This window comes from Carcharhinus amblyrhynchos, chromosome X (assembly GCF_965287045.1).
Source record: "Carcharhinus amblyrhynchos chromosome X, sCarAmb.v2.hapA, whole genome shotgun sequence".
Classification (NCBI taxonomy): Eukaryota; Metazoa; Chordata; class Chondrichthyes; order Carcharhiniformes; family Carcharhinidae; genus Carcharhinus; species Carcharhinus amblyrhynchos.
The window spans coordinates 5,528,467-5,541,450 of NC_137359.1; the positions used below are offsets into that span (position 1 = coordinate 5,528,467).

Below are 12,984 nucleotides of genomic sequence, written 5' to 3' on the forward strand. Positions count from 1 at the left end.
TTCCCCATTGGACTGATCAAAGAAGCTCTCCTGAATATTCTTCAGAAACTCTTCCCCCCCCCCCCCTTTACACTAATACTATCCCAATCTATATTTGGGTAATTAAAAGTCCCCCATTATAACTACAGTTTTTGCACCCCTCAGTAATTTCTTTGCAGATTTGAGCCTCTAACTTTCCCACTAATTGGAGGCCTATAGAAAATATCCAGTTGTGTAATTTGTAGCTCTATTGTTTCTTAGCACTAACTAAATAGATCTTTGATCGCTCTAAGACACCCTCTCTCCAGCACTGTATTTGCTTTTGTCATTATTGCCTCACCTCCTCAGTTCTTTCCTAGCCTATTTTTCCTTTTCTAACTTTCCTGAACACTTTGTATCCAGGAATATTTAGTACCATGTTCTGCCTGTTTTTGAGCCAGGTCTCTGCTATCACCGCATCATATTCTCACAAGGTTATCTGTGCCTGTAGCTCACCAGCCTTTTCACCAGACTGCGTGTGTTTACATGCATGCATAGTAAACCTAATTTAGATCTAATTGCAGAAAATGCTAGAAAATCTGAGCAGGTCTGGCAGCATCTGTGGCAAAAGAAACTAAGTTAATGTTTCGAGTCTGTATGTGTCTCTTTCAGAGCTGAAGAGAGGTTGAAATGTGATGGATTTTATACAGTTGAAGAGAGGGAATGGAGCAAAAAAGGTCAGGAATAGGTAGGAGCTCAGGGTAGATTTGACAAAGATGTGCTGGACACAAAACAAAGGGAGTATTAATGGTAGTGTTGAGTGAACCTTGTTCTGCTATTAACACATTCTGCTATTAACAGATTTTGCTATCTTATGTTTATACTACTATTGGCATCTCCTTTAGTCTTTAACACTGTCATTAACATTCCCTTTGTCTTGTGTCCAGGACATATTTGTCAGATCTATCCTCAGTTCCCACCGATACCTAACCTTCTATTTTACTCCACCCCCTTTCTTCAACTGTTTAAAATCATTCACATTTCTACCTCTCCTCATCTCTGATGAGGAATTATAAGGGCTCAAAACATTAACTCTGTTTCTTTCTCCACAGATACTGCTAGATCTGCTCAGTTTTTCTAGCACTTTTCAGTTTTTATTTTAAATTTCCAGCATCTGCATATTTGCTTTTTTTTTAAAGACCTAATTGCATTCGCTCTTACTCGGACCTCACTTCATGCCTTACTATTTTTTTTGCACCCTCTAATATTACCTCCAGGTTCCCATTCCCCTGCCAAGTTAGTTCAAACCCTTCCCATCATCAATAGCAAACCACCTTGCAAGGGTATTGGTCCCAGCTCAGTTCAGGTGCAACGCTTCTGGCTGTTTGGGACTCATTTCCCCAGAACCAAATCCAGTGTCCCAGGAATCTAAAGCCCTTCCTCCTGTACTATCTCTCCAGCCATGCATTCATGTACCCTTACGTCCTATTTCTAGATTCACTAGCAAGCAACATGGGAGTAACCCAAAACTGTGACATCCTGCCTGCTGGTTTATTTTGTAGCTCCCTAAAATCTGCCTGCAGGATCTCATCCCTTTTCTTACTGAGGTTGTTAATACCTATATGGACCATGACCTCTGGCTGTTTACCCCCTTCCTTCAGGGTACTCTGCAGGCTCTCAGTGACATCCTTGATCCTGACACCAGGAAGGCAACATACCATCCTGGATTCACATCTGCAGCTGCAGAAAGGCTGTTTTCTTAACTATAGAATCCCTTTGCTTTTTTAATTCCAGTCTTCTATCTGAAAATGATCTTATTCCACTTATTCGACAAGTTTGTCTTTTTGAAAATAGGTTGTGGACTACCTGACTCAGTATTCTGGAATCAAACCTGGGGACCTTGATGCCAAAATTTCATCCAAGCACCTAACCACCTTGAAATCAACATACCTGAAACTCAGATTCCTTATTGATGTTGGAGTGAAGTTTGTGGGACACGGGCTGCAGAAGGACTTCAGAGTCATTAATCTTATGGTTGGTTTAAAACATTCTTTAATCTTAAACAGAATACTTTAGGATAAACCAACTGTAATAATAACCTGTACTAATTGGTACACTTGCATTGTTTTCCTTCAAATCTTGTTAGCTGGCCCCTGGTTGTCCTCGCCATCTTTATGGCACTACCAAAGAGAGAAAACAATGTTAAAGATAGAGGTTCAGTGAGGAAATGTTGTATTTCATTTCAATACAGAATATTTTGTTATAGTTAGTTACTCTTGAGGTGGAAGAAACCTGAGGCGATGATTTAAAAAATCATTCAAATGACAGCACAAAAACTGACCACTAAGCTCATCAGTTCTGTACTAATAGTTTTTCTCCACAAACCACCTTTGTCTATTCTGCTGTTTCTTTCAGCCCATATTCTCTTTTTCTAGCAGCTATCTCGTTCCATCTTTTTTAAAAGAAAAACAACGGACTGTGCTTTAACAGCTGTTTAGGACCAAGAATTCCACATTCAAAGATGTTTTTGTCCTATTTAAAATTACTTGTGTGATCACAAGTTGATGCTGCCTGTTACAATTTTGTCAGTTTGTTCAACCCTACAGTGAAGTTCGCTTATATCTTGCTACGTGACATCCAATGATTTTGTTTTCTTTATAATTTGGAGATTAACCAGTATGTAGAAGTGTTTCCGAAATTTACTTCACTGAAAGATCTGACTCTAATTTTTAGATTCTGCTGTCTAGTCCCTGGCTCCACAACCAATAGAATGAGTTCCTCTCTATCTGTTCCCCTTAGTATTTTGATAACTCTGATCAAACCACCCCATAACCATCTAAATTCCAACCCTAGTTAGTGTATTTTCTCCTTGAGTCCAGTTAGTGGGGGTTTGTTTGTTCAGTTCCCTAGATGACTAGAGTGTGGTGCAGAATGACACCACCAGTGTGGGTTTAATCCCTTTACTGGGTGTGGTAGTTCATGGAAAGCTGCTCCTTGCCTTGCCCACATGCTTGATGGGGAATGGTGTCCCACTATCTATATAACCACTCCTGTCTCAAAGATGCCTATGGTCCTTCATGGATGATGGCTATTTATTGCCATTGTAGGTCCAGGTTTCATTCTAGTAAATCTATATTGTACTTCATTTAAGGTTAATATATTCTTCCTAAGGTCGAGTCCCCAGAATTGCTCACTACACCAAGTGTGTTCTAACCAGGATTAAATCTCTACCAAATCACTAATTAATGCAAGTTTGATTTGTTTCCAACGAGGTGATTGATATTTATTGCCCATTCTTAGTTGCCCTGAGGGTTTTAAGTGTCAACCACATAGAATCTCAGGTAGGCTGGTGTGGAAGGTGCCGTTTCCTGGTGGACACTAGTGAACCAGTTGGGTTTCCCGTAATCTGGCAGTTTTCATGGCCATTTTCTGGTACTGATGCACAAATTGCAGATTTATTGAATTCTGCATTACACCTTGCCATGTTGGGATTTGAATTCACAACCTCTGAATTGTGAGTCCGGAACCACTAGACCACAATAACTCCAAGACTGGAGTTACTTGAGCTGGATTCTCTGGCTGTTTCTTTTTTTGATGCAGCACTAAGTATCATTGTTGTTCTTATTGGTTTTTTTTTCCTTTTTCTGCCTCTTTTGAAGGTGCTGCCTCACGTTTTGGGATGAATTACTGTAGGTGCTGACATAGTACAAGTTGTCATTTTTCGTGAGTGTCCACCATAAGTGTTCACAACCTAATTGACTGGAGGGCAAATTGAAAAATGAGGCTGATCCTGACTGGCTGTAATATTTGGGAGCAGGTGCCCTGACCTCTAACCTACACTGGCCCATGGGTGCTAAGGATAACTGTAATGTCCTTTATTGTGAACTCAACTGTCTACCACACATTGCATTTAACAACTGAGCCATTATCTTTTTAAAAAGAGATGAAAACGTGATGAGGCACATTTCCAAGTGAGCATTGCTAGTGGGTGAAGTTCCCTGTTGGCTGCATCTATTTGAAAATGAATCCAAATGGCTTTATTCTGTGGAACTTAATATGGCAGGAGGTTGTCAAGATCTCTTTGAATAGATTTGCTGTCTGTGATGTCAGTTCCATGCGATGCAGGCTGGTTGCAGTACATCTTGTAGAGATCAGCAGACAAATTTGTATTAATATTGTGATAATCAGAACCTTCAAAAAACACTGCTGTAAGCAAAGATTAAGCTTAACAGTATGAATTCTAGCCTGAGAGAAGACTGGTCTAACAGGTTGCCATTACCAGGATAATGTATGACTTCAGGAGTGAAAAGGCAAGTTTCAGAAATATTTCACCTCATCAGCTCAGTGTGGCATAAATGTCAATGCTGCTGCAGCTCAAGGAGATATTTAGTGAGTTGGCTTCACGACTTCCCGTTTTTGACTAATCCAATTTTTTTTCCCCATTTCTACCTTCAGATTCCGAAGGAGCAAGTGATAGACACTGTGTATTTGTTTCACATGCCTCGGAAGAGGATGATTTCATTGCGTTTTCTTGCATGGTATTTTCTAGGTTTGTATTGATTGCTGTTTAAAATTTTTAGCTTTTGTTAATGTCATCTGATGTACGCAATTCCAAACTCCCTTGTCATGGTTCCCATTGCTTGCTGTGAAAAATAAGATACCTACCCGTATTGATAAGATTTCTACCAGCATTGAGATTTCTGTAATTACAAGAAATTCATTCTATCATTCCATGAGGCACACATGAGAAGATTATACTTTGCAGTGTTTCACCTCTTTCAGTCTGTGATTTTGCTGTCTGCTTTGTAGTAGCTGAGCCCCTTTGACCTGGAAGGTCCCATTCTTGGTCTGTGTTGTGTTCGTTGATCTCAGTTGGGTCAGAAATGGGAGAACCACAATTGGCTTGGTGCACCTGGAGTATTGGAGGAAAGCAACCAGGACTCCAATTCCTGATCAAAGACCAGCATTCCATCCTGGAAAGTGCACATTTAGGGAGGACTTGTACTTGAGAAACAGGACAAGACCAGGTTCAGCTGTGATGTTCTCCACAGTCAAGTAGCTTGCTGATAGTGGCCAGTTAGGCTCATGTGGAAAATTACCACTTGATTAACAGGAATTAATGCCACAGCCTAACAAGGAGTTAGTGCTAGGAGAAGTGGAGGGGAAACATTAGGCAAGGAAATATGTGAGGAACTGATATTGAGCAGTGAGCAAGTCCTTCTCAACCTTTATAAATATCTGGCCGGACCTCAGTTGGGGTATTGTGCCCAATTCTCGGCTTTGCACTTTATGAATGATGTTAAGAGCTAGGAGAGGTTGCAGGGGAGAATTTACTTAAAATCTGGTGAGACTGATTGGCTTCTTGTACTTTTTCACATCTCTGACAGAACTCAAGATTCAGGGTGAAACGCATGACAGTATAGAGGATGCTCAGACAGCCCTGCAGCTATATCGCAAGTATCTTAAATTGACCAAACATGGTATTGATGTGGATGAATTCCGGAAAATACTAAAAGGTCTATATGAGAAAGGCAGAAAGATGGATTGGAAAGTACCAGAGCCAGAAGGAGAGGTGCCGAATAGTCCAAAAAGTAAAGTACCTTTTTTATTTCCTTTTTTTTCTGTGACAGTGTTTCATTGCTTAAAGTTGAAATCAAATAGTGTATCCTTATCAAAATATTAATGTATTGTACCAAAATTCAGCCGTGAAAAATTAAATTGGGGTACAGGCTGGATACTGGCTTTCCCCTCTGGCCCAGCTGGATGAAATGAAAACAATGTCTGCTAGCTGTGGAAATCCTACAAGGTGAATTTGGTACTCTGAATCCAGTTCCCAGTTGACATGTTGGGCCCACAGTTCAAAACTGTCCCTAATGCAGTATGAATTGACAATCTGAGTCCACAAGACAGATGATGTGAGAAATGGAAAAATGGCACGCTGGTCTTGTAGGAGTTGTTTTTGTGGTTGAGAGACATTTATTTAGTGAATCATGCTATACCATACCCCAGAGCCTTCACTTTACCGCTGCTCCTTTATCATTAGTCTATTCCTTATTCTCTGCCACTTTTGAGCTGCTATTTAGCTATCATGTAAACCCTTCAGGATATCTTTCTGCACTCCAGAAAAACGTAATTTGTTAGTGCTGATACTGGTTACCCAAAATGGAAAATGTTTCCTTTCCCAGCACTAACATCCCTCAATGAGCACAAAAAAATGAAAGCATAGTATTCAGAACTGGATCTTCATTTGAAAATCTATTTCAAATCTAATTGGCTTGATCAGTGAGTGCAAAATTGTCTGCAAACCCAACAATTGAACTGTGCTGCAAAGAATTTATGTAGTTGCTTATGCCTGGATTCATATTATCTGATGAGATTAACCCAGCCACCTGGCCCTGCCAGACTCTAACTGCTTGGAATTAGTTCCTCCATCAAGACAAAAGAGTGCAATCATATAGCACTGAAGGAAACTGATTATTCAGCCTGTGATGGCTGTTTGGTGGAGCTATCCAATTAATCCCAGTCCTGGGCTCTTACCCATAGTTCTCTAACTTTTTTTCCCTTCAAGTTTTTATCCTGTGGTACTCATTGAAATGTAAGTATTCAGTTTCTTTAAAGGATTAAGATACTGAGATTCTGTTTTTTTAACTCTCACCTTTAAAGTATAATTCTGTGTTGTACAATTTCAAAAAATCTATCTGCCATGGTAAATATAACCTGCACAATGAGCATATATCAGTTCGAAAGATAAGCCAAGAATATCAGTCTGTGTCACTCTTGGTTTCCACACATAATTCATTCCTTACCAAGCAATCATATCAAATTTGTTTGTTACTTCTTTTCATTGAGGAACTTTTTGCACCTGATACTCTTCTCCCCATCACCCTCTCCCACCATGCAAGTTGGAAGCACTTTGAGATTTGATAATGTGCTAATTGGGGCATTTATTACCTGAACAGTAGTTTATACTGTGGTTTAATTCATCTGGAGTAATCTTTTTGATATGTTATTCCTGAGCAGGTTTGGTCATTAAGGATGTTTGCAAACATTGTTTGTTATAGGTTCTCATGTGAGGAACAGCCAGCTTTACGGAGCTAATAGCTTGCTCAGTTGAATGTTCTTTTGTCTGAGTCAGAAGGTTGTGAGTTCAAGCCTTGATCCAGGACTTAGGCCTCCCAGCCAACTTTCCTTCATTCTCAAATTTCCTGGTTATTAATCAGTAATGTTATTAATGCAATCTTGTGGTGCGCAAATCATTTGCTGCATTTGTCTGCGTAACAGTGTTTCAAAAGAAAACTTTAGAACTTCCTGAGGATGTGAAATGGCATTTCTCATTCTTTAGATAAGCATCTTTTCTTTTCAAAAGTTAAAAAGAATACTGTTTCTTACAAAATTGTTTTATTTGTGAAGCACCCCCCCATGCCAGCACTGTACGTAACTGAGAATGCTGGCTGCTTGGCCTACACTAACATTTGCTGTGTGCAGCCAATCTACTCAGATGTCTAGGAATGCTTGGAGTGATTCCCTCGCTTCCCATAGGAAAGCAGCTGGCCTGTTCTCCAGGTTTCAGAGTTGTAATAGGATTCATTTCTGGAATGTTACATGCAATGAATCACTGGTTACATCTGGATCTGGCTTTGAATCCGCCCTTAGACTGATGGAATGAAAGTCTCCACTGTGATAGCTGCAGTGAAATAGCTTTGGGCTTTCTCAACTTGCCACCTTTGGGCTAGGTGCAGGCCCACAGGATAGAGCTAGCTACAGTTGGTACTAAATTACCAATTGTACACAGGCACTGATAGCTAGTATGGGCAATGGAAATGTCATAGTTAGAATTTTGTGCAAAGTGGAGGAAGCTCTACGCTGCCTCTGCTGTTGCATGTACTTAATGCTGACCCTGCGTGTAAAAAGCGGAAAATGCCCCGGAATATATCTCACCCTGGTGCGCAAATCATTGGAATCTGCTTTACGTGCTTCTCATTACCCAAAATCAGTTGTTGGGACTTATTCTTGATGAATTTTTAATGCAGCATCTTCAAGCTTCTTTTTTTGTCTTAAATTAGGCAACCAGTTTTCTCACCTCTGATGGGTTTATATTGTGAAGACATATGAATGAACTATTTAACCTAATGAGGAGCGAATCCTGCAGCATTTGAAAGGGAAAGAGTTTATATTTTTAATAGATTCTGGAAGAAACCGGTTTCTAAACGGAGACTGGAGAGTGCTTGACCTGTCTGTGTTAAATTATACCACCAAAGAAAACTAATCTGACTGGCTTAAAAATGGGAGTAAATTGTTTGGAAGAAGGAGAATTATCAGTCACTTGCAGTAAAATGGAAATAGAGATGTGAAGTGAGAAAGAAACAGGAAATACTGGAAACACTTGGCAAGCCAGACAACATCTGAAGAGAAAGAAACGGAAAGTTCACGTTTTAGGTCGATGACCTTTGCTGTGATTGCACTCGCCATTGTCAAAGATCAGCATTCTGCCAAGCCTCCCAGCTCTCCAGAGGTTTCTCTGCAAACATTCCGTGCTTTTTAAAAAATCCATGTTTTTCGTAACTGTTTCCTTACTCTGTTCCTGCGCTTCTTGCTCCCTCTCCTTTGAAAACGAATGTCTGCCTGGAACTGTACTCATCGGACAGAATAACCTCCTAATGATGATGAAGGCAAAATACTTAATCCAACAGCTCTGTGGCTGGCAGACTTTGAGGTTTTGGCAGCTCTGATATTAAGTAAAAATCTATATTCAAAAAGAGTGTTTGCATGTTGCAGGAAGAAAGGGAAGAAGATAGGTAGGGATCATAAACAAGGTGAAGGTAACATTGTCACACATTGCCATCAGATTGCACATACATCTCTTATTGAGTAACATCACTGCTTTGTGAGAAACAGTAGCCTTCCCTGCAGTAGAGATCGTGTTTTTAATACTGTCACATTAAATAAGGTACTTCACAGTGATTTTAACAGTTCAACAAAATCTTTTAGATTGTTTTATGAAACAAACATGGGAATGATGATTTAGAGATTGTATTTATGGTTCCCAAGGCCTCACAACCACCACCATCTGCTTGCCCCATTAGCCAGCAGGATAATGTAAGATCTTCAGCCGCTACATTGCCAAGGTTACTGAACTTTCAGGACTTTTGAAATTCTAAATGTAGCCTTTTTAAGCTTACAAATGATCTCCAACAATCTTTAGTACAATATTTTGCATATACCTGTAAATATGGTGAGAGACACTATCAATATTCAGTATTAAGTTACATCTACTTGGTTAACCTGCATTGGAAAGAACAACATTTTGCACTTCCTTTCATACAATTGGAAGCTCTTTTTAAAAGTTTGGTTGCAAAAGCTCTGCTGTACCTTTGTTCTCTGAATAAAAGAATAAAAATTTTATTTTTTAAACAAATTCCTGGTTTGGTTCTTTACTTAATTTTTTCGCTCATGTCAGTTTTTCATAATTCTGCATTCTGCTGTAAGTAAAAATATTTACTGTGCTTGAGTTAAGGTTACACTTGCATGCAAAAATCAATGTTTCTAGTTTGCTGATTGATATTTTTAGCCCAATTCATGTTACCTTTGGAAAATACATAACTGGACAATTCAAAGCAAATGCAGACAGGTGTGTACATATACTGCTTCGTGTCTTGAATCAGGATTCTCAACATAAATGCAAGCTACTTTTAAGAGCGGGAATTGTCAAAATATTTGACAGGATTATGAATTGCTTGTAATAATACTGAAAATTGTTCAGTTATGCATTGGCACTCTAAATATGTATGGGATTTAATGTAAACTGAAGTATTTTAAAGCAGGCATAGACCTTTAACTCTGAGTCTTTGTATCAACGCAATCTTTGGAAACCAGAAAGTGACTGGTAAAAGAAATAAAAATAGAAAATGTACATGTATTGATAATTTAGGGAAGTCGTACTTCACAACTCACTGGACTGGGAGGTGCTAGATGGGAGCCAACCATTTCTGTAGGAAGAAAACAAAGAAAAAATGTATCTTGAAAAGTGTGTAATGTTTATGGAATGGTCTTGGAGTAAGCCTCGACCCAGGTGATCATATACATCCATTAGAAATATTGCAAAAAGAAAAGAAAAACAGCCTAATATAGAGTAGGGAAGAATCGTTAAATATTTTAAAAATTGAATTGATTCCAAGATTTAAGAATTAATTTACTTGAATACTGCTGAAAAGAGGAGACATACTGTCAAAGCTTTTCATCTTGCACTTATTAGGGTAGACATACCAATTGTAAAGGGAACAACCATTTATATTGCATGAGAAGAAAGTGCTGATTGGTTGGCAGGTGAACTCTGATAGCAGCATTGCCATGGAAAATGCACCAGAAAACAGTTAACTGCCAAACTTTTGTTTAAATTCAAATGAAGCGGGTTGGCTTCAATTGGTCAAGGCATTGCCATGGGGAATGAACCAGGGAATGGCTGTCCCCCAAGCTTCTGTTTAGTTAAAAAAAGGAGCAATGCATGGACATGCTCTTTATGCCTATAAAGGACAGGAATATATGTTGCTTCTGGCATGGGTGAATTAGCTATGCTACAAGCCCAACAGATCATCTTAAATTGGTTGTCAGTGTAATTATTAGTACAATCAAGATTGGTTAGCGCTGACCAAATCAGAGAATCACATCTAATGTTGAACATTGTTGAGCTTTGAAAACATGGGCTGGTTGGGTACAGTCAGTACTTTGCCTGTTGCAAACAGCTGAATTCCGCAATTATTGTGACTGACTATTGGTGCCATGTGATGCTACGTATGGCAGCAAACCTCCAGTGGCAATTTTTCATGAGAGTGTTTAGGCACTGAACTTTATCTGGCCATTTGACATTTGAAAAAATTCTAAATGTGGGTGACATTGGCAATGTCGGCATTATTAGACATTTGGGAAGTTAACAGTTGAACTTGAGACAAAAACAAAATAAGAGACAAGTAACAAGATTAGCAGGTGTCTAGAGGAATAATGAGATGCGATTTACCCAATAACAAAATTAGCGGGCATCTAGCGATATTGAGGTGCAAATTGCCATATCAAAAAAACTGGATGAGTGTGAGGTGATGTACTTAGGCAGGACAAACAAGGCAAGAGAATACATGATGAACAACAGGTCCCTAGGAAGCACTGAGGATCAGACGGACCTTGGTGTGCATGTACACCAGTTCCTTAAGGTAGTAGGACAGGTGGGTAAAGTAGCTGAGAAGGCATGTGGCATACTTGCCTTTATTAGCTGAGGCATATAGTTGAAGAGCAAAGAGGTTATGCTAGAACTATATAAAACATTGGTTAGGCCACAGCTAGAGAATTGTATGCATTTCTGGAATCCACATTATGGGTGGGATGTGATATGATATCATTGGAAAGGGTGCAGAGGAGATTCACCAGGATGTTTTCTGTTTAGTTTTGAAGTGGAATTGGATAGACTGGGGCTGTTTTTATTGGAGCAGAGGAGACTGAGGGGAGACATGATTGAGATGTATACAATTATGAGGGGCATAGATTGAGTAGCCAGGAAAAATCTTTTCCTCTTGATGATAGTTCAATGACTAAGGTAAGGTGCAGGAGGTTTAGAGGGGACATGAGGAAAAATGTTTTCACCCAGAGGGTGGTAGTTGTCTGGAACTCGCTGCCTGAAAGGGTGGTGGAGGCAGAGATCCTCACTGAGATTTATTTAGATTTGTGATGCCCAGGCATACAAGGCTATGGACCAGTGCTCGAAAATGGGGTTAGACTGGTTGGTTGGTTTGTCTTTGACCGGCACAAATGCAACAGAACGAAGGCCCTGTTTTCTGGGTGTAGACTGTTATGACTCAAAGCTGTTTACCATAGATCGATGAGGCTATACAAGAGATAACGTCTAAAGGCAAGGAATTTGAGAAGTGTAGAGCCAGATGCACAAGGTGGAATATCAAAGAGATGAACGGTTTAACTGCTACACCTTCATTGGAGAAGGGGACTAGTTTTTCATACAACAGTTAGACCATCTCCATCTAAACTTCAGAGAGGCCAGTTCCATCTATGATCAGAGCCATGGGGGCATGTTCCATCTAACATCTAGAGCCACGGCAGATTGCAGATATTCTCCTCTAAAAGACGCAGGCAGGAACTTAACGTCCTGCCCGTCATGGGAATCGGAGCAGGCAAGGGGCGGATAATGGGAAGGTCTGTTGACCTCAGGCGGGATTTTACGGTTTCGGAACATGCAATACCATAAAATCCCACCCGCAGTTTCCATATCTTCGCTGAACCAGGAAAAGATATTTTCCCAGACTTGATCATCTAAGCTGTATTGTGTGGTAACTATGAACTGGATTTGGCTTTTAGAGTTACTAAATTGGATGTTGTTTGAGAAGAGGGTGGTCTCAGTGAGTTCAGAGATTGGGGGTGTCTTTTTCAAAGGTAATTTCAGATAAAACAGTGTGTGTAGCTACTAATAAGTGTCCTGGTGTATATTAGTCTTGTCATGCAATTTTCTTTTACTTTAATAATAAATACCATTTTTATTAATTGTTTACACAATGATTGAACAGTTTCCTCACTGGGTTGTACATTGTTTCTCGCATTGTTACAAATAAATATAGAACGCTAAGAACCAGTGTTTCAAATTATCCTTTGGGCTTTGAGACACTCGTGCAGGTAATATCTGCAGGGTTTTTAATAGCATTTATTGTTTTATCTCTTGCTGCCCTGAGAAGGTGGTGATGGACCTTCTGCTTGAACCCTTGTAGTCCGTGATAAAATTGCTTCCACAATGGTGCGAGAGGGAATTCTAGAATGTTGATCCTGTACCAGACCAGAAACCTGCTACTTACATCATGAAGTGTGCTTCAGTTTCAGACTAGCCTAACTTGCACACTGGCCAGCATGATCTTGAATCTAGAACTTTTCTGGAGTTTGTCCAGTTTGCTTGTCCAGAAAACTTTTATTCAATGTGCTTCTTGCAGAAATACAATTTGAATCCTGTTGACATTGGAAGAGGTGCAATCCAGTTCCGAC

General features: G+C 39.7%; 1 protein-coding gene across 8 annotated transcripts in view; it reads left to right on the plus strand.

Moving 5' to 3' along the window:
- pan2 (poly(A) specific ribonuclease subunit PAN2) overlaps positions 1-12,984 on the plus strand; it is a 145,956-nt gene that overhangs the window by 88,321 nt on the left and 44,651 nt on the right. For 7 of the 8 annotated variants that reach the window (XM_080218084.1, XM_080218083.1, XM_080218087.1 and 4 more), the window contains 3 exons: positions 1,813-1,992; positions 4,414-4,507; positions 5,346-5,549. In XM_080218084.1, coding sequence (XP_080074210.1) covers positions 1,813-1,992; positions 4,414-4,507; positions 5,346-5,549 — 478 coding nt within the window. Of the gene's footprint in view, positions 1-1,812; positions 1,993-4,413; positions 4,508-5,345; positions 5,550-8,021; positions 9,368-12,984 lie in introns of those variants that run through there. The other variant, XM_080218088.1, reaches the window with a different exon arrangement.